The sequence below is a fragment of the Pseudochaenichthys georgianus genome, chromosome 7 (genome assembly GCF_902827115.2).
Source record: "Pseudochaenichthys georgianus chromosome 7, fPseGeo1.2, whole genome shotgun sequence".
NCBI classification, from domain to species: domain Eukaryota; kingdom Metazoa; phylum Chordata; class Actinopteri; order Perciformes; family Channichthyidae; genus Pseudochaenichthys; species Pseudochaenichthys georgianus.
The window spans coordinates 35,686,132-35,712,400 of record NC_047509.1 but is presented as its reverse complement, the minus strand read 5'-3'; the positions used below and the strand labels follow the sequence as shown (position 1 = coordinate 35,712,400).

General features: G+C 43.6%; 1 protein-coding gene across 2 annotated transcripts; it reads right to left on the bottom strand.

Annotated features, from left to right (window-relative positions):
* Positions 1 to 1,588: 1,588 nt before the first annotated feature.
* On the bottom strand, positions 1,589 to 21,753 carry LOC117449942 (SRSF protein kinase 3). Of its 2 annotated transcripts, XM_034087882.2 has the most exons (13): positions 21,667 to 21,753; positions 21,366 to 21,462; positions 20,518 to 20,609; positions 18,807 to 18,915; positions 17,028 to 17,118; positions 16,672 to 16,759; positions 16,333 to 16,439; positions 5,961 to 6,123; positions 5,516 to 5,592; positions 4,645 to 4,752; positions 3,439 to 3,508; positions 3,181 to 3,273; positions 1,589 to 2,473 (listed from the first exon to the last, which is right to left on the bottom strand). In XM_034087882.2, the coding sequence occupies exons 2-13, from the start codon at positions 21,413 to 21,415 to the stop codon at positions 2,286 to 2,288; spliced, it is 1,236 nt and encodes a 411-aa protein (XP_033943773.1). In that variant the 5' UTR covers positions 21,416 to 21,462; positions 21,667 to 21,753; the 3' UTR covers positions 1,589 to 2,285. The 2 variants fall into 2 exon arrangements, with proteins under 2 accessions (XP_033943773.1, XP_033943774.1); XM_034087883.2 differs by having other exon boundaries at positions 17,028 to 17,115; positions 21,366 to 21,746.
* Positions 21,754 to 26,269: the final 4,516 nt, after the last annotated feature.

Genomic DNA, 26,269 nt, shown 5'->3' with positions numbered 1-26,269 from the left:
AGTGCGACAAGGTTACGCCGAGCGTCAAACAGCTCTTTGAAATGGAATGTAACCACGGCAGACTATCCAAAACTGGACTCGAACAGATCCAGCCCAGACCCACCCCTCCCCCCCAGAACTACACATGCTGGCTATTGTGTTTCGCAACATGTTCTATGGCACGTCTCTACTTGGAATTGTAGTTTTAAAAGACGTTTTCGTATTTCCCATAATTAGAAGTTGACAGTATTAAACTGTGTTTAATACGTTAAGTACTTTGTCAGACTTAATATTTATCTGTTGATACCCCCAAAGTTGTTTTCTTATTCAAAAGAAGACCTTAACTTAAAATATTCTTTAATGTTTAAATAAAGCCTTATTAGTTTGTCTGTTTTGCACATCCTCCTGTTAATACCTTTGGACGTCCTCCACTAGCTGTTTTATTGTAGAGATCACTTACAGTATCTTCTTGATATTTTCTATTCTATATTTCTATCATGCCTTCTACTTTCCCCCTAGTTTGTATGTAGGCTACTCTTAATATTTAAATGTTTTCATCAAATAAAACGTATTCAACAACTAAATTCAATAACTTGCTTTAACCACTAGGCGACGCAGGTTAAAAAAAGTGGTCTAGTTAATAAAACATAATATCAAACATAATATTACTATTAACTTTATTGTGAAATTAAAACAGAACGGTAAAGGAAAATACAGTTTCAGTCTCTCAATTTGAAGTTTATGCATTGTACCATGAACCTGTATAGACCTGTAACAGTCAACTGCATGAGGAGTTGGAAAGGTAGTTTCTGAAGATGTTACAAATAACACACATCATACAATGCCATAATAACTTTGTATTATTAGTGTAGGACACTTATGTATGTATAACATCTGAAGATGTGTAGTTTTATTCATGTTTTCACATAATTGTACAGGATATTGCTATAATATTTCACATATTGTAGTTCTATATAATTACAATATTATAGCTGATAATGTATATATATATATATATTATATATATAATGTCATATATCAGATATTAATGTGTATACACATGGAAAACATCACAAACAGAAAGGTATATTCATCATTTAATGGTAAGCTATTGAAATTGTGATTCCATAGATGTGTCTCCCATCGCCCAAAACCCCTGACTATTCTCTCAACTCAGTATTTACATTCTTATATTCAAATAAAATCAGTAATATCTTTAAAAATACAAGTCCCTTTCTATCAGCTGTGCTGTAAATACAGCCTATTTACCAATTGGATGAAATATAAAAGTCAGCCGAATTAGTGTTGATATTGCAAGGAGACGTATTGTGTGAAAAGAAATGGAAGATGTTGTGCTGATATATTTATGATCCACGTCACGTATTCAGTTTTGGCGGCATTTCTTCCAGTTTGTCCAAAGGTCTTCTCATCAGGGCTCTATAAATAGAGAACTACGGCAAATGTGTAATATTTAATGCAGCCAAACCATGTATTACAATGCCGTTATGTGATGACTTCCAAAGAGAAAAGCAAGCACACTCGGAATAAAGTATTATTTTATTTTTTTAAAATGTTTTCAGATTTCATATCACACAAACACCATATCCCAACGTGCATTGCGGCTAAAACATCCAATCGCCGAGCTTCAAGTACGATGTTTTAGCCTATCAAAACCTCTGAAAAATGTGTCTCTCAGAATCGGAAGGGAAAAACCTATGGGAAAAACACAAAAGCATTGTACACCATTTAAACCAATTAATGTCGTGTAAAGGATAAACTGATGTTTTTTAGTGGATGAGTACTGCAGATATCACTGTTAAATCATTTGATCATTGGTTTTATTATGAAAACTTCGAGACCGGGAATACTGTTTTCACCCTGTGAGTGTTGACACTAACTTTACATGGAAGCTACCGCATATACACGTTATCCTGGCGAGACCTCAAATCATCTTCGTAATATCTATCAAACTATAGATCCTACACATCCACTGGACGTGGATTCTGAAAGTACAATATACACTTCTCGCTAGAAATCTAAGCGTTTTAATGGCCAAACTATACTACAATTTAGGATTTTCCAGAGAGGGTTATTTGTGAATATACGACCCACCAGAGCGTTTGCAGTCAACAGGAGCACTAGAGGTCGAAAACTCTAAAACGTGATTATAGGTCGTAATAAGCGCTTGAACAATCGACTTATTTGGTCGTAATAAGGGCTTGAACAATCGACCTATTTGGTTGTATGAGTTGGAGGACTTGTTGCTTCAAAATGGTTCTGCTGCCAGAATCTCGCTGTGAGGACTTCTAACAGGATGTCAGCCAAGGGTGTTGGAGACACTGTGCAGCGGTGGCCCTCCTCTCTGGATGGAAGTCCAACATGCGAAGAAGGAAGTTTGAAAAACCAGCGGCATCCTCCAACAGGAAGTTGTATTTCTCCACCAGAACGTCGTAGAGTCTCCAGAGCTTCAGTGGGCCCACACGACGAAGATTACCTAGAGGAAATGCAACCATAATAGGGCATCTCTGCAATTTTAAAATGAATCAGTAGGGCAATATCAGGGGTGTACTGGTAGAGAAACTAGGGGAAGGGGGTTTATACAGTATATATGACAGGCAGTTACGGTTTGGGATTGGGAGACTGTCATTGCGTATAAAACATCACAACTCCAATCCGGAATTAGAGGTGTCCTTTTAGTTGAGGGTCTCACCATTTTTTCAAAGAAACTGCATTGTCAATATCTTTTTGAGGGAAACACATTTTTCCCTTGATACTCTTGTTTTGGCACATCACAAATATGTTTCTGACTTCTGTTTGGGTCCCACGTAAAACCAAAAGACAACAAGTTTTCTGTAATTCTAAAGTCTGTAATTGAACAAACCCCTAACACCATATTCTAAGCCGAACCATGATCTTTACTTACTTATTTTGTTGTATTTTAACTAAAACTGTTAAGCACAAGTTTACAACTGTGACCCTCAGTAGGATGTTTCTTGGTTGTAATGACCAAGAAAGCGTCATAAAGAGACAGTGCCAGATGACCGGTGAAAACGTTACAGATTTGTTGACGATCCACCTGCCCACCAATAGGGCAACCTAACAGGAGGCCCTGGTTTGCAAGATGGTCATTACAAATCTTGATGATATTATTTAATGTGAAGACGTGCTAGCACACAACATGCATAACAACTGCAGACTTACCTCTGGGGCTGAAGTACTCTGCAGAGTATTTACCCGACAAGGCAACAACTGGCGGAATTTGACCAAGCAGCTCCATGATCTGGGCTATATGGTCTGAGGGGAGAGAACAGACATGCAAGCATGAGACACACAAGTGTACAGTACACATACGCATACACTGCATCAACAGTTACAAGGCAGCAACAGTGTAATCCTATGTAATCCTGTGTCAGTGTTTGTCACGCCTCTGTCAGTGTCAGCAAACTGTACGAAATGTACCTTCCTCCAGAGAAATGGACTCGCCAGCTTTGGGCTCAAACAGGGAATCTCCAGTGACCAACTCAAAGGCCTGAGAGAATGCAAGAGAAAACATAAAGGGTAAAATGCATGAGTTAGCGTCTATAAAGGACCTAACATGGACTCATCACACAAACACCATCACCAAAACAGCGGCTCTTCTTCCTCCGCAGGCTGAGGAGGTTCAACATGGACTCCAGGATACTCTACAACTTCTACAGGTGCACCATAGAGAGGATCCTGACCTTCTACAGGTGCACCATAGAGAGCATCCTGACCTTCTACAGGTGCACCATAGAGAGCATCCTGACCTTCGACAGGTGCATCATAGAGAGTATCCTGAGTGGCTGCATCGCGGCCTGATACGGCAGCTGCACCGCCCTCAATCGTAAGGCTTTACAGAGGGTGGTGAAAACTGCACAGAACATCACCAGGACGGAGCTGCCATCCATGGAGGACCTCTACTCCCAGCGGCTCAGGAAGAAAGCCCTCCGGATTATAAAAGACCCCCATCACCCCAGCCACAAACTGTTCTGTCTGCAGGTGGTACCGCAGTATCCGGACAACAAACCCAAGACTCACTGACAGTTTCATCCCGCAGGCCATAAGACTACATACAGTCTGAGCTTGCACTATTATTATTATTATTGTTATTTAAAACAACATTTCTGACACTCCCTCTGACCAAGTATAACTTTGAGAAAATTGTTAACAGTTTAGTGTAATTTACAATTGTAAAATGCACTTGTAGGATTCCTCAAGGCCTGGTATTAGGCCCACTATTATTTTACTTTGTAAAGAAATTTGACTTGATGTTTCCCCGAAACATTAAAGTTTATTGTTTTTTCATTTGTTTTTCTTTTCAGAATGTGAAACATTTATTTGATAGCATTTTTAAATTACACATCTTTAAGACATTAAGCCTTTTCCTTTGATTCTTATTGTGGCGCAAATTGCTACAGTGAATGCCATTTAAGGTGGTAACAACTGGTGTAACTGGTGGGACAGTTGGTAAAAGCTTTGTTGAAACTCACAGAACTTTATTATAACTGTAGTCAAAGATACAGTTTGGTTATATTTCAGGAGAAATCCATATACAATGATTCCCACCATTATTTCCATTTGATTAAATGATCTCAAACTGTATTTTACACAGTGTAAACATCATACAGTGTGCTTTTCACTCACCATGCAGGCAACACTCCAGATGTCAGCGGACGGGCCGTACTCAGATCCCAGTAAAACCTCCAGTGCGCGGTACTGACGGGTCTGAATCTCCTCACAGAAATGTTTGTACTTCACCAAGAAAGAGAGGGACAGACATAAAGATCACAATTATATTGTACACCCTCATGTACTATAAATTATTCTTAATAAAAAAAAATCTAGCTTAATTGGAATAAACAAGGCCATCATTGATATTAAGTCAATGCTACAATGCAAATCTTAGTATGCAAATCTTTCAATGATAAGATGTGAGCATTATTTGTGCACCAATCAGAATTAACTTGAGTGCATATGAAAATGTGATGACAGTCACAGGGTTGTTTGCCTATCTTAGTTTCCCATCAAGCAGTTTTGGAGTTTCCTTAGCAAACAAATGTAGCATCCCCCAGGTATTGATATGTCAGACTTTGCTTTAAAATGGCTGTATGTAAAGTTAATCAAGCAACTATCTTCTTATTATAGACACATGAATTTCCAAACATTTGGTCTACCTATGTTGTAAATGTATTATCTCTTCGATTTACACACGGCATCTATTGCACGTCTGTCCGTCCTGGGAGAGGGATCCCTCCTCTGTTGCTCTCCCTGAGGTTTCTCCCATTTTTCCCTTTAAACTGTGGGGTGTCTCTGGAAGTTTTTCCTTGTACGATGTGAGGGTCTAAGGACAGAGGGTGTTGTTTTCTCATACTGATATTCTGCACAAACTGTGCTGTTGTATTTGTTGTAAAGTGTCCTTATTGCAAAGTAGTTTTACTGTATGTACAGCCCTTTGGCTTGACCAAAAATCGTTTTAAAAATGTCAATACAACTTGATTTGATTTGAACTACTGACCACCCAGCAGGAGCTTCCTAGGTCTGCAATCTTCACTGTAAAGTCCTTTAAACTGTAGGAGTTAATCTGCCCTTTCTCTGAAAGAAAGAAGAAATAATGTATTAGCATCTTAGTAAAAATATCTGATGTCATAAGACAGTTTCTCCATGTCTGATATTTGAGATTGTATGCATTTTGCATCTTAAGTTATAAAGAATAATTTGTTTTCTTCCTGTATTAGTTTAGATATCAGTACAACACACTAATATTTACAATATGCGTTTAAAGAGCAGAAGATACATTTGAAACTAGACATTTGCACAGTAATAGGCTAAGAGTTCATCTGCTTTATACTCAAATGTGATGAACCCTGCATAGCAGCTCAGACAGCTCAGCTGGTATCCGTCCAGATTCAAGACTTCACTCAAACAATCTCCAGCATCTGTAGCAATAAGAAAAAAAGTGCCTGTGGACTTGGCCTCTTTCCCATTGAGCACAGAGGAGGAGCTGCTCTCCCCTGTTGGTGCTTTGTGGGACTGCTCCTCCATACACAGCAGGATGTTCTCAGGCTTGATGTCTGTGTGGATGATTTTACACTGCGTGTGAAGATGTTCCAGGCCCTGCAGAATCTAGAGAGAAAGAAACAGCAAAACAGAGACATTGGGTAATGTAAACACATATTTATCCTCTGCCTTCAATTGTGCAAACCCACAGTGTGTTGAAATGTAAACGGTATACACAAAAAATCTCAAAAGGTTGACATTATCAATATACTTTACTTCAGTAGAGGCAATTGTTGATAAGATGGGTCTAGCTACTATCCTGTTAAGCCCCAAGCCTGTTTTTCAGGTCTCAGGCTCGAAAATGACATTTCCAGAACAAATGACCATAACAATAGCTACGGCTGTAACTACGGCCTATGAGTCCCGGATGACCGCCAGATGCGGTGCTTTTAGCACTGGATATGTCCATCACACGCATGCGCAGTTCGAGTACCTAATAACAACAAAGTCACCTGTGACCCACGTGACTACGGCTACATAGGCCGGCGTCACTAGTGGATCGGTTCCCAGAATCTTCTCGCGAGCACACAAGACTTCTGAGTGACCGGAAACTCTGGCGGTAATCCGGGACTCATAGAACCGTAGTTACAGCCGTAACTATCGTTCTATTTCGTCCCTACTGACCGCCAGAGGCGGTGCTTTTAGCACTGGATGACTATACCAACCATATCATGAAGAATCCGAACACAGGACCATGCCCAAAGGATGGGGAGTGGCGACTTTGACCCGGTAGAACCTGGAGAATGTGCCAGACGATGCCCACGACGCCACAGCGCAGATGGTCTCCAGGGACACCCCTCTCAGGGCAGCCCAAGACGTTGAGATGCTCCTTGTAGAGTGACATCTCACCCCTGATGGCGGGGGGCGGCCACTGGCCCCTGCAGGCATGTGAGATTGTATCCACAACCCAGTGGGACAGCCGCTGCTTGGAGAGAGCACAGCCCCTTCTCGTGCCGCCATGGCAAATGAAGAGCTGCTCTGACTGTCGTATATGGGCCGTAGCACCAATATACGCCTCTAGGGCACGCACAGGGCACAGCAACTCAGGCGTGCCGTTCTCCTGTGGGACGTTAAAGCGCACCAGCTGGATAGACCGATTGGAGTGGGCTATTGGAAGCACCTTGGGCAGGAACGCCACGTTCGGCCAGAGGGCAACACCCGAGCCATCGGAGTTCCACCTCAGGCATGTATCGCTCACGGAGAGGGCATGTAGCTCTCCAACTCGTTTCCCTGAGGTCGTGGAAAGCAGAAATGCTGCCTTTAAGGACAGCCACTTAAGCTCCACCTGGGCCAGGGGCTCGAAGGGAGGAGATGATGGGGCATCCGGCAGCAGGGGCAGGTCCCAAGCCGGAGCCCTCGGGGTGCTAGGGGGATGCTGCCGTAAAGCCCCTCTCAGGAAGAGGGACACCGACCTGTGGCACCCCGCCGTGGCACCGTCGACCCGAATATGTCGGGCAGAAATAGCAGCCACATAAATTCAGTGGAGTGGAGTTAGAACGCCCACTGTCTAGAAGGGACTGCTGTCTGGGCAACAGCGTACCTGCTGTCCCAAGGAACATGCACATTCTTGCCCCGCAGTAGGGGTAGAAAGTGCGTGAGTGCAAGCTGCACAGCCTGAAGCTCTAGCACGTTGGCATGGCGTGCACCCTCCTGGGCAGACTACTGACCCTGAACGGTCCTGCCCTGCCGTACTGCACCCCACCCTGAGAGACCTGCACCTATGGTGACGGTCTCCTGGCGGGATGGGATGGCGCCCATGGGCACGCCCATCAGGAGATAGGCCCTGCCCCTCCAGTGTGACCGAGAGTGGAGGCAGCGCTGCGACACCCTGACTTCCCTGCGCCTGTGCCACTTGGCGTCCAAGTGAAGGCTGTTCAGCCACATCTGCATGGGGCGCAACGCCAGCGGGCCCAAGGGCCCAATGACCGAGGCAGCTTGCCCAAGGGCCGAAGGAACTGAATATAAGGCAGCATGTTGCCCGGCCCACGTGGAAGTAGGCATCCCTCAATTCCACGGCTGTGCATGTGCTGTGGTCAGCATATAGAGTGGCAGCACCTTCAGGAATCTGTTGATTCCTCTGAGGTCCAAGATCAGGCGAAATCCGCCGACTTTCTTGCTCACGAGAAAGTACGCCGAGTGGAACCCCCTGGGCTAAGCAGAGGGTCTACTGGCTCGATTGCCTCCTTGGATAGAAGGACGGACAACTCTTGGGCCAGAGCTAGGGCCTTTGCCGGATTGCTGACGACTGCCATTTTGGCCCGGCCGAAGGCTAGGGGCCGGAACTGCGGTTCGTACCCCTGGGTTAAGGTGAAAACCACCCAAGGGTCGGAAGTACAGACAGCCCAGTAACTGAGCTGCTGCTGGAAAAGCAGCCGGACCTGGCGACGAGTCTGCACCAATAAGGACATAACTCGTCCCCATTCCCTAGACATTAGGGCAAAAGCTTACAGTGATGCATCACTGAGGCCCAGCAAAGAAGGCTCAGCCGGCGCCTGCTGCAGAGAGGTAGAGAAAGCCAGTATCAGATGGGAGGGGGAGTTTGCGTGCCGCTGTGTCGTAGGCCCTACAGAGCAGCTCGTTTGTGACCCTGCACTGAGGCCGAGGGCACCTGGCATTAGGAGCCCGAATCGGGGAGGTGATGGCAGGCTCAATGGATAGCAAGCGACCCAGCCCCACCCTCGCCGGATCCTGCCTGGCAGCAGAGTGGGAGAGGGCCCTGGTGTCTCTACAGCCTGCATGAAGCTCCCTGTACTCCTCTGAAGGAGGAACAGTGGGAGTGAAAATGGGCAGGGTTATGCCTGAAAAAGGCGCTAGCCTGAGCCGAGTCGGCCTGCGGAACCTGAAGCTGCAAGCGTACCAGGGCTGCACGAATAATGGCCGCCATGAAGGCGTACTCCGTGCCCTGCAGAGAGCTCTGAGCAGAGGAGTGGGAAGCCTCCTCGGGGTGAGCGGGGCCCCGCCCCCCCCTTCATAGAAGAGGTTTGTCCGGAGCCGCTAGCGACATGGCATCCTCAAGTAGAGGTGTGGCAACCGAAGGAGGGCCAGGCGGCAAGCTAGTAGCCCCCGCACCGGCCCCTGGCTGAAGGGCCAACAGGAGCGACTTCGTCTGCTCCATGACGGCAGCTAACCGACCCACCTTAGAGGACAGCCTGTTTCTAGCACTCTACCTGGGGGGTGAACCCATAGCCATCCCTCCATCAAGTCGCCGGGAACGGTCAGACTGAGCTGGAGGAAGTTGTGACGAGGAGAGGTGCCACCTCTGCGACTCTAGCAACTCTGAGCGCCTGAGGCATGAATCTACAGCTCATGCAGGCGCTTTGCGTGAGATCCTCCCTCAAATGCTCGAGGCCAAGGCAGAGGGGGGCAGCGGTCATGGCCGTCCTTGGGCTCAAGAGAAGCCATACAGGCGCTACATGAATGAGCCAGTCTATAGGTAGCCGGATGCAGCGTAGCCGGGAGTGGGCGTGAGAACACAGCCTTCCCCAGCTACCTGCTGAACGGAAAGAGTAGAGCAATGCTCCTACTCGCCGAAAACAAAGAGGGATGTAACTACACCCACGTTACCGGCAGAGGGAGCGGGAGCGAGAGCACTGCCTTCACCTCGCTGGATTAAATAAAGACGTTTAACAGGACAGCTTAGCCGGGCGGCTGCTGCTAGAATCAAGCAACACGTCTACCAGGAGCGGGGGCAAGAACACTGCCTTCACTGGTTGAGTTCATAACGAATGCCAGGTGCAGCGTACCCGGGAGCGGGTGCGAGAACACAGCCTTTACCGGCTACCAAGCTATCAAGCAGCACGTCTACCAGGAGCGGGGGCGAAAAACACTGCCTTCACTGATGAGTTAAACAACGAAGCTCAACAGAACACGCCAGATGTTAGCCAAGCGGCCGCTGCTAACAATCAGAGCAATACGTTACAGGGAGCGGGAGCGAGAGCACTGCCTTCACCAGCTGAGTTTAAATAAAGAAGCTTTAATAAAACATGCAAGATGTTAGCCAAGCGGCTGCTGCTAACAATCAAAACAATACATTTACCGGGAGCGGGAGCGAGAGCACTGCCTTCACCAGCTGAGTTTAAATAAAGAAGCTTTAATAAAACATGCAAGATGTTAGCCAAGCGGCTGCTGCTAACAATCAAAACAATACGATACCGGGAGCGAGAGCACTGCCTTCACCAGCTGAGTTAATAATGAAGCTTAACAGTACAGGCAAGACGTTAGCCAAGCGGCTGCTGCTAACAATCAAGCGAGATCAGGTCAAACACAAATGTTTAAGACCAGACTAAAGAAGAGAACAGCACAGACCGTAGTTACAGCAGTAACCATGGCCAGTGCTTACACAGCATAGAACCGTAGTTACAGTTGTAACTATGGCCAGTATTCACACAGTTTAGACCCGTAGTTACAGTAGTAACTATGGCCAGTACTTACACGGCTTAGAACCGTAGTTACAGTAGTAACTCTGACCAGTACTTACACAGCATAGAACCATAGTTACAGTAGTAACTATGGCCAGTACTTACGCGGCTCAGAGCCGTAGTTACAGTAGTAACTGTGGCCAGTACATACACGGCTTGAAACCGTAGTTACAGTAGTAACTATGGCCAGTACTTCAATTCAATTCAATTCAAAACCTTTATTTATCCAGGTAAAATCCCATTGAGATCAATGATCTCTTTTTCAAGGGAGACCTGCAGCAGTAGGTTCCACAAGAAGACATAAAAACATAAACAACAGAACAACAGAAGGACATCATACAGCAAAATGTACAGGGATTACAATTTACATATGTAACCACATGTACAGGTACCAACAGCATCTGATTTTGTAGCATCCAACCGAGCTTTAAAAAAATGTAGTGGTACTAGCTTGGCAATTTTCCATTCTTTTTGCAGACTGTTCCATGTTAGTGGAGCTGCACATCTAAAAGCTTTCTTCCCTAAGACAGTCCTAGCACTTGGCACATTTAATAAAACTACAGCATGCGATCTCAGGCAATAAGTACTTTCAATTTGCAGAGAGATCAGGGAGCAGATATAAGATGGTAATGTATCCAACATGGCTTTACTTACACGGCTTAGAACCGTAGTTACAGTAGTAACTGTGGCCGGTGCCTAAAAGTGTCAGCCAACGGCTGCACCCTAGATAATATAATATTGGGAGGATGAAATCCTCTTTAATGGCCACACATGCAGAGCACACAGCACACACAGTGAAGATTGTTCTCTGCATATCATCCTAGTACAGTAGTAGTAGACTAGAGTCTGGTAGGAGCAGTAAATACCACGATATACAGTAGCGCTACTGCAATCAAAACCATACGTTATCGGGAGTGGGAGCGAGAGCACTGCCCTCACCGGCTGAGTTAAATAATGAAGCTTAACAGTACATGCAAGGTGTTAGCCAAGCGGCTGCTGCTAACAATCAAGCAACCAAGTCAAAACACAATGTTAAGACCAGATAATTAGCCCCCGACCCCACGGAATATCGGCTTTAAAATTAGGAATAACAGATGATTTTAGCAGTCAGAACAACTAAAGCAGCAGTGTTACTAAGAACAGAAACGCTAAAGAGTCACATCTAATATAAATATATATAAAAGCATTTATTTTAATTGTGTAGCAGTGAGTTTAACATTTTGGCAGCACTGTTGAGCATTTTGAAAATGTATTTTCATGCCTCTGTGCAAGGCTTAGTCTTTCTATCTTTATAGCCACTGGTGTAAAGTAACTAAGTTCATAAACTCAAGTACTACTTGGGTACAATTTTGAGATACATGTACTTTATTTAAGTATTTCAATGTTTCTTTTGCTACTTTGTACTTCTAATCCACTACAGTTCAGAGGTACATGGTGTACTTTTACTCCACTACATGTATTTAATACCTTTAGTTACTCTACAGATGTGGATGAATGATGGTAAATGTAATCAAGTGTTAAATCAGACTTTAGTTCCACCTGGAGTAAATCCACCAGCTATCCTGCAGTCTACAAAGTCATTCAGACTAGCTGCACCTTCACCAGCTTTGAGAACACTTTCATGATCAATCATTATAAAACATATCATATATATTATTCTGAAATGGACCAATCTGCACAATGACTACTTTTACTGTCGCTACTTTAATACTTTTACTTGAGGAACATTTTGAATGCAGTACTTTTACTGTAACAGAGTATTCCTACACTCTGGTGCTTCTAGTACAAGACCTGAGTACTTTTACTTTTACTGTCGCTACTTTAACTATATTTTGATGATAATACTTTTGTACTTTTATTTGAGGAACATTTTGATTGCAGGATTGTTCCTACATTCTGGTACTTCTACATTAACTCAAGTACAAGACCTGGGTACTTCTACTTTTACTCAAGTACAAGATATATACTTATACCACCTCCGTTTATAGCCTATGAAAAAAACTAATAGAAAACGAAGGCTGAAGATAACGTTAGCAGATAGTGATGCTAGTTTGCTAGTTAAGTTTGCTCAACGATAATATTGCGACACATCACATCACATCACGCTCTGCCACTCCGACAGGGAGCTCTGCTCTGAACACCTGAACGGCCCGTTCACAGACTTCTGGCGTCTTTTTTGTCAACAAGCCGAGGCGCAGCGGCAGTTGCACTCCCACTTGCAGCCATGCTTCTCGTTTTCTCACATGCTCTGGCAGCTAGCGCGTGGCCGCGTGCACGAGAGAGGGGAGGGACTTAGAACGTGCTTGAGAGGAGCGGGACTGCAGGCACGGCTGCAGTGCAGGGAGTGGAAGCAGAGCGCTGAACACACACGGCTCTTAAAACGGCGCTTTTTCACGGGAGTACTTTTCCCCGTCATTCTTAAAGTACCGATACTAATGAAACGGAGGAATCGTACCGTTTTTAACGGCAGGGTATCGCGGTACCTTTCAAGTATCGGTACTCCGTGCAACACTACTTTCCATACTAAATTGAATGAGAGACGCAGCTAAAGCTGGGACTCAAATGCTAATGATAGCTCGGGCACAACGCCACAAGCAGAACTTTCAAAAGAGCATAATAAGGGCAACTTTATAGGAGAGGAAGCCGGAACACTGTCGTCACCAGAAAGTCTAAGCCAAACAATAAATAAGACAGCAATCAGGACAACTTAGCTGGGAGAGGGTGCGGGGACACAGCCATCACCAGCAACAAGTTGACACAAACCTGTCCGTCGAGGCTCTGCACAGCGCACAGCCGGCTACAGCTCCTGGAGGACGCGTTAACAACCCGTAGCTCCGATTGTCAGTCGCGAAGCTGCACGCGGCCAGCTGCTTGCGGAGAAATCCCTCAGATCAAACGTTCAAACCTGAACGCTGTAGGCTACAAGAATGTAGCCGCGGTACTCTCGCGAAGCGAGAAGATGAAAAGGAACCGATCCACTAGTGACGCCGGCCTATGTAGCCGTAGTCACGTGGGTCACAGGTGACTTTGTTGTTATTAGGTACTCGAACTGCGTATGCGTGCGATGGGCATATCCAGTGCTAAAAGCACCGCCTCTGGCAGTCAGTAGGGTCGAAATAGAACTACACTTCTAAAAGGGGAAAATTAATAGTCTTTTTTCTCAAAGTAATGATAAACATGTGAGTTGGATGTAGAAAAGTCAGAATCAATATAGATGTTTTTTATTTTAAAGAAAAGTCAGATTGAACATAGTAAAAAACTGTAAATTATAGTGTCCGTCCAAAATTACCCTTGGATGATGGTAAGGTAGACTAAAAGCTTTAGGAATCCAAAGTACAACATATAATAAGTACCCTGTATCAAGATCGATGCAAAACAAGTGACATTTGACCTTTTTAGAGAGGTTTAGCAAAAAAAACTCCACCTCTGGGGTCATTTGGGTGGAAATGGGCGTTGTTGCCGTTTCTCTGGAACCCATTGGTCTTTTTGATGATTGACATCTCTTTTGAACCGTTAGAGTCAATAGAATTGAAGGGACATTTCCACATACACACCAACATTACCATTGAGAAGTGGGGGCTATGCGCACGCAGTTTGCCAAAAGTGAAACCTATTTTATGCTCTGAAATCTGAAAACTAAGTTTATTGCTGATGGATTATCAGAAATAATTTCAAAGTGACACAGACACATTGGATTAACCTATGGATTAACCTTCAGCAGCGTTTTTATCGTTTAAATGCCATTGAAGACAACTTTTGACAACAACAGAGGTTAGTGCTGCGTACAGGTACGCCAAACCGGTACTGGACTTGTAAAAAGCTTCGGTTCAAGTCCGGTTAAAACCGGAACGTCGGGAACCGGTACTTGGACTCGCAAAAAAATTGCATTTACGTATATTCTCCTTTCTGTTCTAAACCATCTAAAACCTTCCATAGATCTAGAAATGTGCGCTGAGAAAAGACGAAAAAACATCGTGTCGGTTTCTGATATGGCGGCCATTACTGAACTCACGAAGTCTCGCAAAATATCGCAACTGCTCGCGAGATCTGTGTGACGTCAAGGGAAGCTAGCGATGTGATTGGCTTAGACATAGTGGACAGTGTGGTCGAGTAGTAGTCACTACATGTACTGTATAGTAGGTATGTAACAGTGTAATGCGTATAGTCTACTCTACACTCTACCTTTCAGCAAAGTTTTAGGGATTTAGGCTCAGTCAGCTCAGGGACTGTTGGGTTACTTTAGTTTGGTAAATGAAATAAATGTTTGAACTTTGTAGTAGTTCACTGTAGTTGCTGTCATAAGTAGGGTTGGGTATCGTTTGAATTTCCACGATTCTGATTCCGATTCCGATTCCACTTTTCGATTCCGGTTCTTAAAGGTTCTCAATTCCGATTCTTTGAGGGGCAGGGTAAAAAAATTATACATGCTTCTTCCACCAAGAAAATTACATTTATTCGAGAAACTTTTACACAGGTTAGTTTACAGTAATATTCACATTAATCAGTCTGTTTATATTCACTGCTATGTAACTGTAACCTGAGAACCACTGAAGCTACAACAGTGCAACAGTCCAACTTTTAAAGAACAGTTCTTGTTGAGAAAAACAAGCATATCTGCCTTCTCAGGCATACCTGGAAGAAATGTTTTAACATTTTAAAGTAAAATTCTTCAATCTGGTGTACTTTAAGCAGAATTACTAGAGACTAGATCTAGGGGGTACAACTCTAAACACCCATATGAAAAAGATCGGTTTACATTTTAATAATTAAATAAGTATGTGAACATAACCAATAAGTTACCTATCATAGCCAATAACAAATACATGTAACGTATTTTATTTTTGTTGTTCATTCATATCTTATTTTACTATTTTATTTATGCATATGTTTGTATCTCTCCAGTTTAAAACGATATGTCTGGTTTACTGTCCAATAGTATACATTGGAATGATTTCAAACCTGTTTTATCCCAATAATTATAAAGGAGTGCCTTAAAATAAATATTGATCAAAACGTTTGAGACCCACTGAGATAACTTAGACTAAAGTTAACTATCTAAACACTCAGAGTCCTTTACCTCACTGAGCCTCTCAGTCTGACTGGAGAGGACTCTCCCTCCACATCATTGTTGAAACATCTTCTTCTTCCGTTAGAGCAGCAAGCACCAGATGCTAATAACAACAGTGCGTACCGGTGCACCCTCCCTTTCTCCCTCGCTCGCTCCCACGCTCACTCGCACTTTGGCTGTGAGCTGCGGGTGCCAGATAAGCCAACATCCCCCATTGTCATCACTTACAGCGCCCATCGTACAGGGAAAATGAAAAGTGTAACCGGGATGAAAAGGGTGTTACATTTACTTAGGTAAGCAGCACTAGGTAAGACATATTGCCGTGTTTTCTACCTAATGCCACGTGTTGTGATGTCTGTTTTTGTTTCTAATGTCACGAGTTCTGATCATGGAGTGATGATATAGATACCTATCGATTCTGTGTATTCTCACGATGCTAATCGATATGTTGGATGTGTAGTTACGATAAGTAATAAGGGTGTTATACCGTGAGTTCTGTGCTAACAGCATTAGCATTTTTTCGCTCAGGGCTAATTCAGAGGCTCAGCGTTAGCCTTGTGTTTTTTTTTGGTAAAAAAAAAAAAATCATCAGTTAGCTGAGTTTCTTCCCGTTACATGGACATGAAACATTCATAGTTTATTAAATCTTAAGAAGCCCTCAGACACTGTTGCTTGCAGATGTTGTGGTTTCGGACCCGCCGAAGGGTCCGAGGGGCTTAAGAGGCTAAGTACAAACGGCATGTAGAGAGAACCAAAGTTGTAATCTTAGTTTTCTGAGGTTTTCTTTACCTGGGTCAGTATTTGTTTGACAGAACGCTGCGCCAGTCCAGGATTCCCAAAACAGAGCTGCCAGCTCCTCAGGTCGGGCCCCAACAGCTCCAGCACCAGACACATGTCTAACCACCAGACATTAAGGTCCGTTGTACAGGTCTGCAGACTATTCACTAGGCATTAAGTGTATGAGTATGACACAATGCAAAACTGTCTGGTTCTAACATCTCTGAAAACAATGCTCTGGTAGAGATTGCAGAGATGTGTTCAATATATAAAATAAAGTCTGACCAGCACAAACCCTCACACATGAAAACTCTTCCGATCTGGCTTATGTCCAGTCTGTAAAAAGGATACGGACCCCGTTGACCCCGGCCAGCTTGAACTCATCGAGCAACTGAACGATCCTTTGACTAGAGGGATGACGGCTCGTAGGACCGGTTGCCTGATTAAAGAGAGAAGGGAAGGAGCTTTACAAGTAAGACTAAAAAAGCAGACAATAAATAAGACATACAAAAGAAAACGATGAAAGGGCATTACGAATGTTGTACATTGCAATTTAGCATTGGTGAGGTTATTGTAGGGTTGAAAGGGATATAGTTGACAAGGGTATACAAGAATTGTAAAGCCAAGTGCTTGGATAAATAGTAAGATAAATAGCATTTGACAGAAAGGGTAGGACATGTTAGACAGTAGGAACAGCGGTCACTGACGCATCGTAGGAGAGCCAGTTCATCCTGTCCTGCCTGGGTGAAACCAGCTCCGCTCTTCAGGACCTTCACAGCAACGCTCCGACCCAGCCTGCTAACACAGTCATTACATCAGATCTGCCCTGGGACAGGAGAGCTGCTGAATCCACAGAAGAATGTATTTGTAATCATCATAAGAACCAAGTGAAAGAAAAGGGAATGTACAAAAACTATTAGTGGTGGCTGGGTGGTTAAAAACTAAATGTGGTAAAATATATTTATGTACAATTTGTTGTATAGTTGGTTATTTCGATGTTGTTCTAACTTGAATTATATCTTATTGTGCTCATTCCTCAGTTATAACCATTAATCATTCTCATGATTAATGATAGGAACGTGCAGGTGTTTGTGTTCTTAGATCTGCTTATAACAATATTTCTCCATCCCTTCAGAGTATCGTTGAAGACCCACGGTCCAACTTTTAATTACTTTTGTAGTTATTGTGGGTCATTGAAATCATTTCCAATTTTAACAAATAATGATATATTGCATATATTACATTAGGTATACATTTTATTTTAATAAAAGCAAAACTAGCATATTGCACACAGTAAGCTATTTAACTTGGGAGGTAACTTTGCACCCAAAGCTTCCCTTTTTGTAAATGATTTGTTAAGTAAATGTGGTATTATCAGGTCATAAAGCCTTATTAATGTTGTTGTAAGTGTGATGATTCTGTTTAGTTTTGGTTTTGTTGTGTGCTTTTTTTATGTTTTCTTCTGTCTCCCCCCTCCCTTCTCTGTTTTTCACTGCAGGGCTGGTGTGTGACAGGGAGTTGGCATGGCTCCTCCCAGCAGCAGACGAGGCACACCTGTTTCCACTCACCTCTTCACCTGTTGACATAACAGCCCGGTCCTCATGCCACTTCCCTGCCAGATAATTCCTTTGTGTTTGACCCACCGGTGTGTCTCGCTGCTCTCCTCGTTCCTGTGATCTCTTCGCCTGGATTTCTGCCTCCTGTCCCTGACGTCTCCGTGCCAGCCAGCTTCCTGCCTCCACTGCCGTTTACTGTGCCTCTGCTTAAAATAAACTTTTTGATTTTGACCATCTCTAAGTCTTTTGCTTTGGGGTCCAATATCTCTAGGCCGTAACAGTAAGTTCCCAGCTTTGAAATTGAAAGTAGTCAACAGATAGGAGCCAAGACTGATAGCTTCAGTTTAGGCAAAAACAAGATCCACAAAAGGGTAGTTCAAGGTCATTATTTAATATTAAAAATAGAGATTTTTCTAAATTATTTATAAATGTGTGCAACTTTGCTATGAAAAATTGTATAAAACAGAACTCAATTGTGGTAACTGATGCATTTTTGTCTCTTTTAAAATGTCAAGTAGTATCGAACAATTGCATCGGAGCGAGCTTTGGTTGCATGCAGGTAAAAAGAGTTGGAACACATTGGCCAGAAAGCAATCGCTGAACCCATTGAACGTAGGACAAAGAATACACTTTTTAATGGTGATACAATTAACTATTAATGATTAATTGTTGATTGACTGGGCGTAGACATTTTCTCTCAACTCCCACTCCATTGGGGTGTTTGAAGTTGCGATCAGATGTAAACATGACCATTGCAAAGAAAATGAAGTCTTGGCCCAGATATCCAAAGGCTACACCAGAACCATGGAAATATCTGCGTTGGCTAAATCGTAATACCGATAGCCGATGGGTTCCGAGTCAAGAGTAGGGTCCATATAAATAGAAAATAAATGTAACCCTAATTGTTGTATAGGTGCTAATTAAACCTACCTGAGGTCCTGACATAGCCAGACGGTGGAGAAATAGCCCCATCCTAACTTAGACACCACCTGGTATCGTCTGTTGAATGTGTCACCTATATAGACAGGGTGGTATCCACCTGAAAGTTAAAAACAAAAGAGAATGCTTATATTATTCAATGACAGAAATGTGAAACCTTTAAATCTTACAGAACACATTGTTCAACTGGTGTATAGAAAGCTTAGAGAGAGATGACTAAATGTGGCACTAAAGCTATTTCTGGCATTGCAACTTCCTCTAAGCTATAACATGTCTGTGGTGAGTGATACATTCAAATCTCCCAGCGAGACATGATGCATGAGCCCAGATCAGTTCTGTCAGCCAGCATGACACAAAGGTTTCGGACATCGTCAGAGATCTAGAAATCGCACCTCTATATCTACTAAAAGTGAGCATGATATATTTTTTTTGCCGAGTCAGGTATATGTGGTTTCCCATACTCAGCAGGTTATTTGGAGGTATAAGCAGAGAACTGCACAGCTGGCAGTGATATAAAGAGGAAGAGGGATCGAGGTCAGGATGCCACATTGGCAAAAAGATTCTGCAACTTTAATTGTAATAAAATAAGGGAGGGACCGAGGTTGAGGACCATTCAAAGGTCACAAACCAAAAAAGCTTGGAAGGTATTTCACACTGTAAGATGTCACGATCAAAACTTATCTCAGTTGTATTTTATAACCCCATATGGTAAAGATTACCATTAGTTTACTTGGGATGGGTTTTATTAGCCTTGCTGTCACTCAAGAGCACAATAATCTCTATAAAAAGATATCTGCGTGAATGCAGAATCTCTACATAAAGATGTTGATATTAGAAGCATTCTTGTTTGTTATCCGAGTAGCCTTGACCAATCACGTTTGAGCGATCTTGGGTTCTTACAGGTAAAAAACCCATAAGCTAACTGTTGACAATGTAGGCTTTAAATAGCTTATTATTTTATTTGTCTTCATCTGTTGACCTCTGTGTACAGAGATTAGCCTTATACGTTGTCTGTCAACTCAAACTCCATTCTTCTGTCTCGAGTTTCCAGTAGCACTGCAAAAAATTACTACCTCAAAGAAAATAAATACTCTGGCCCCAATATCTGTAACATGTAAATGCCTTTAAAGTGCTAGCGGATAAATTTCCGAGATTGAAGGGACATTGGTCAAGTAATACATTTCTCTACAAATGTGAATGGATTGCAATTGTTGTTGCTGACAATGGTGGCCTTCAATGACTTCAAACCAATCGGAATCTATAAATTCTTAAACATTTCTTGAAGGGGCTATTCCTTTTTTAAGCAAAATACATACCTTATACTCCGGCCAATAGATGGCACTGTATACAATCGTGACAACTAAAGACTGCTGTACCACCGAAGAAGAAAAAAGTCACGGCTATTCGGTTAACACGACCTCTGCTCAGGTGCGACTTGTAGTCCGGAAAATATGGTAGCTACAACCTTCCAAAAATTGGCGGAGGAGAAATATAACGGCATCCTGTTTTCTATTGATGTATTACTGACTGTAGAGATTTTAAACAGTGTCCTTCCTTAGCTTGCTTATACACCAGTCTATACTGTCGATGAACGCATGATTTAGCGCAATACAGGCTGTACTGAGGGCATGAAAAGGCAAGTGTGACATTGGCAGCGTTGACATCTGCAGATGATGAATGTAGTTAAGAGACCCTGCTGTACCATAGCAGTATTCTCCAGGGTCCTCGGAGTCCTGGCTGTCCTTTGGATCCAGCTGCTCATGGCATCCAAGGGCCTCCAATTTATGAGATGACCTAGAAGCAGAAAAACAAACGTCATATCTTGATTCTATAGTCTCCAGCATTACGGCCTGTGCATCTGTTGTGTCAGTGTCGAGTTGCTGGCGGAAGCCGAGAGAGTTGAACTACTTTTAGAGTTTTGCAAAGGCTCTTGCATGGAAACTTGTCCCAGACTAAGATTGGACGAGCAGCATCGGAAGTGGCACTATTTCTGACTCAACAGTAAATCATTTTGCAGTTTGTTCACGCAACCTGATATCATCCCAGCTGATTTAGATATCTACTGTAACGGTGGATTTGGTCACGTCATGTCTGAGAATACTCAACACAGGTTAGTTTTCTGTATGGCTGGATGGGGATACAGTAGATGTATGATGTGGCAGCCTAGTTCTGGGATTTACTGATCATAAAAAGTTCAGGAATTCAAAATGTTATAAAGGTTTGATGACTGATGGTATGAGGGCTGTTTTACAATACCGTTTTTAGGTCACCTCTGTGATGTCTAAAATAACATGCTTTTTTTGTGCAGTGCTAAACTTAACAACATTGCTGTTGTCATGGAAAAAAATAAATGTATTAGCCAAACTGCATATTGAGTTTCATAAAAATGAAAATTAAGTAAAACGCACAATGTATTTTCAGCTAGGAGAATTATTGATTATTTTTGTCCTTTCAGGTTTAAAAACACAAGCCGTCTGCAGGTAAAGAGTTGGTTGTATTGTGATGACATCTATCGTTTTTCTCACAGATCTAAAAAGTTTCCGTACTTACGTATGATTCTGCTCAGATGCTATATTATCGGAGCGTGGAGTTCTCTGCATGGTGTAGTTCAGCAGGTGCAGCAGCTAGCTGAGTAATGACCTGGTACCTTGGTGGATATCCAAAGCAAGCAGAGTTCAAACTTTTTGCACAAAGCAAGAAGAGAGACAGAACAATAGCGATAGAAACGGTTGGACTACTTAAAAACAGTAGAAGGGGGGGATCAGGGGTTCTGCAGAGCCTGGAGCAGTAGTCAGCACGGTCTAAACATGGAAATCCCCAGCAGCCTTTTAATTAACTAACCCTTTCTCACATTTAAATCCTTCACTCCTGGTCTTCCTCACTGTATCTGTATTCCTTTGGGAAAGACAAAACAGAGATCAGAGGGGCTTACGACCAGACACATTCACAAGGGAGGAGAGAGAGAGAGAGAGAGAGAGAGAGAGAGAGAGAGAGAGAGAGAGAGAGAGAGAGAGAGAGAGAGAGAGATAGAGAGGAGAGAGAGAGAGAGATGAGAGAGAGAGAGGAGAGAGAGAGAGAGAGAGAGAGAGAGAGACAGCTGCTGATTCTTTCCCCCGTCTTAAGGGGAGATTGACCTTTTGGCCGCATGGATCACTAATGCTAAACCTGGCTTGAGAATGGGATTCCCGTCCCCCAACAAATATCACCTCATGGGAAGAAGATCGGCGGAGGTGTGTTGTAGACACAGGGCAGACTATAATTGTGAAAATGTAATATATATATGTTAGGGCTGTCAAACGATTAACATTTTTAATCAGATTAATCACAGCTTAAAAATTAATTAATCATGATTAATCACCATTCGAACTATGTCCAAAATATGCCATTTATTTATGTATATTGTTGTTGGAATGGAAAGATAAATGAAAGAAGGCGGATATATCCATTTAACATACAGTATCTATGTTTATTATAACATTTTTCTGTGTGTCAAAATGAAAGACAACCCACACACCTATCAATCATCAAACCGTGGGGTCTTGATTCATTACGTGTTTATTTCTATCAACGGGGGAGTACTTCAGGAAAGTCGACAGAGGGGGGGGGGGGGGGGGGGCTAGTGGAGTACTTCGTGACCACAGAGTGTGAACGTTGTGATCAGCTGTTTTAGCGCAGTTCTCCAGTGAAGGGGGGGGGAGTCTCCCTCCGCGGCCGGTTGGCTAGTTTTGGCACAATTCCGTTGTACAGACCGACGTTAACAGCAGCCCTGTCTGTGCACACGGAGACCGACTCTGTCGTCCGGTGATCTAACCGCCTTCTGCAAAAGCTTCACAAGTACGTCGGTACGCAAATGCGCTTTGTGACACAAGTGACGGTACGCATTTCAGATTACGCACATAACCTGCGTACCAGTTATGTGCACCCCTGTACTACAGCAAAAGTATTCTCCGTCGGGACTTCCTGCAACAACACGACGCCGTTATCTTGATTCTGATTGGCCAGAAGACATTATCAAAGACGTTCTATTAAGAAGTCGATCACTACGTGACAAAAGTTTTCAAAACTGTGGCTACTGAAATCAATCTTACTAACTGCTGTCTGTGCAATTTACTCCGTGCGAGTTGGCAGACTTTATTTTGCTTACTTTAACATCATTTTTCATGGTGGGGCTAAGCCATTTCTTGGTATGGGTGTAGCCTACCCCAGGCATACCCTGGTGCTGCCACTTATGGTACGTATGGGGCGGGCCATTCTGCACATGCGTTAAATGCGTTAAATATTTTAACGCAATTAATTCAAGAAATTAATTACCGCCGTTAAAGCGATAATTTTGACAGCATATATATATATATATATATATATATTAGTGCTGTCAAAATTATCGCGTTATTTTGACAGCATATATATATAAATATATCGTGTATATATATATATATATATATTCACAGCAAACTCACCCAGCTTTCACACACTAATTCCTGGGTAATAAAGCCATGTGCACACTGTATTTAAAGTAATCTTACCCAGCTTTCAGACACTAATTCCTGGGTAAGAAAGTCACCCTGCATGCGTCGTCAAATGTGGATGAAATGGACAGATTCCTGTACATTTCATGCACTTTTAATGGGAGTATTCAGGTGTGGATGAAATGGCCATACCTTCCCTAAATTCACAGTAAACTCATCCAGCTTTCACACACTAATTCCTGGGTAATAAAGCCATGTGCACACTGTATTTAAAGTAATCTTACCCAGCTTTCAGACACTAATTCCTGGGTAAGAAAGTCACCCTGCATGCGTCGTCAAATGTGGATGAAATGGACAGATTCCTGTACATTTCATGCACTTTTAATGGGAGTATTCAGGTGTGGATGAAATGGCCATACCTTCCCTAAATTCACAGCAAACTCACCCAGCTTTCACACACTAATTCCTGGGTAATAAAGCCATGTGCATACTGTATTTAAAGTAATCTTACCCAGCTTTCAGACACTAATTCCTGGGTAAGAAAGTCACCCTGCATGCGTCGTCAAATGTGGATGAAATGGACAGATTCCTGTACATTTCATGCACTTTTAATGGGAGTATTCAGGTGTGGATGAAATGGCCATACCTTCCCTAAATTCACAGCAAACTCACCCAGCTTTCACACACTAATTCCTGGGTAATAAAGCCATGTGCACACTGTATTTAAAGTAATCTTACCCAGCTGTCAGACACTAATTCCTGGGTAAGAAAGTCACCCTGCATGCGTCGTCAAATGTGGATGAAATGGACAGATTCCTGTACATTTCATGCACTTTTAATGGGAGTATTCAGGTGTGGATGAAATGGCCATACCTTCCCTAAATTCACAGCAAACTCACCCAGCTTTCACACACTAATTCCTGGGTAATAAAGCCATGTGCACACTGTATTTAAAGTAATCTTACCCAGCTTTCAGACACTAATTCCTGGGTAAGAAAGTCACCCTGCATGCGTCGTCAAATGTGGATGAAATGGACAGATTCCTGTACATTTCATGCACTTTTAATGGGAGTATTCAGGTGTGGATGAAATGGCCATACCTTCCCTACATTCACAGCAAACTCACCAAGCTTTCACACACTAATTCCTGGGTAATAAAGCCATGTGCACACTGTATTTAAAGTAATCTTACCCAGCTTTCAGACACTAATTCCTGGGTAAGAAAGTCACCGTGACTGGGTCGTCGAATGTGGATGAAATGGACAGATTCCTGTACATTTCATGCACTTTTAATGGGGTCGTCGAATGTGGATGAAATGGACAGATTCCTGTACATTTCATGCACTTTTAATGGGGTCGTCGAATGTGGATGAAATGGACAGATTCCTGTACATTTCATGCATTTTTAATGGGAGTCGTCAGTATATGGAGCTTAACCCATAATTCCCGGAGGTTCCAGGCCGAATTTGGAAGCTCATAGGCGGCCTGCCATGCGCCCCCACCCGTGGAAAGCAAAAAAAAGTAAAGAAAATGGTCAATTATATGTTAAAATAATCAAAAATGAAGTTTTTGAAAATTGTGCCAACGGGGGAGGGGGTCAAGTCTTCGGGACGAAGCCCCGGAGACTTTTGCACTCCCCCGTTGCAATTTACAACGGAGAGGGGAAACGAGACCTCCCCTCCTCCGTCCAAAAAATTCATTCATCTTTTCCAAGCTACATCTGCACGAAATCGGAAACCCGGTTTTTGAGAGCACTTAGAAAAAAACGAGCTATTTTCACATGATGGGGAAATCATGGAGGAATGTATCCGCCTCATGAGCACTTTGGATCGGATGAAATTGTTGCCTGGAGGACCCCCAATCATGGTTCTCAGAAAACTTTAAGTTTTCAAACTGGTCTCTGGAGGAATGCAAGGGGAGTTGTCAGGGGACTCTACCCGCCTCAAGAGGCACTATTTTGGGATACATTTAATCCATTTTCACCCCTTTTTATGGTTCTTCCAAAAAGTTAACTTAGACTTTTTCCGACTCTGGAGGAAGGTAGGGGGAGTTGTCAGGGGACTCTACCCGCCTTATGGAACACTATTTTGGGGTACTTTTTTCCCATTTTCACCCTTTTTCTCTGGTTCTCCAAAAAGTCAAGTCAGACTTTTTTCCTGATTTCTCACTGATCGAATGGCAAACGCGACTCGCCATCGGAGGGCCTCCGGCGGCCCGGCCTCGTGCCGGTGCTCTGGCGGTCGGTTCCTCCGAACTGCGGGTTCGACTCTGATGGCCGGGAGGGTGTGCTGCGCGGGGGTAACCCCGCGTGTCTCTTCCCTCCCGGGCCGCCCGATATGAAGCGTGACCGAGACGACCCGTCTGACTCAGGTGTCCCACCACGGGTCCCGCGGCGGGACGGAGGTTCCGGGCTGGAACCCACCTCCGCCGCGGTGCACCCGGCAAACACTGTTGTTTCTCGAACCCTCCACTGTTGCATAGCGGCCTTCGTCGGCTGCGGCATTCAGCAATTGGCCTTGCTCCGGGCACCGGTTCCCCCGGGGACCAGTGTTCGGTGGCTCCACATGATATAGGGTCGACCCTACTTCATCACAGGCTACCTGGTTGATCCTGCCAGTAGCATATGCTTGTCTCAAAGATTAAGCCATGCAAGTCTAAGTACACACGGCCGGTACAGTGAAACTGCGAATGGCTCATTAAATCAGTTATGGTTCCTTTGATCGCTCTAACGTTACTTGGATAACTGTGGCAATTCTAGAGCTAATACATGCCAACGAACGCTGACCTTCGGGGATGCGTGCATTTATCAGACCCAAAACCCATGCGGGGTGCTCTCCGGGGCGCCCCGGCCGCTTTGGTGACTCTAGATAACCTCGAGCGTAAATATCGCGTAAACGGCGGTAATTCATTTTTTTAATTAATTGCGTTAAAATATTTAACGCATGTGCAGAATGGCCCGCCCCATACATCCCACCAGTGGCAGCGCCA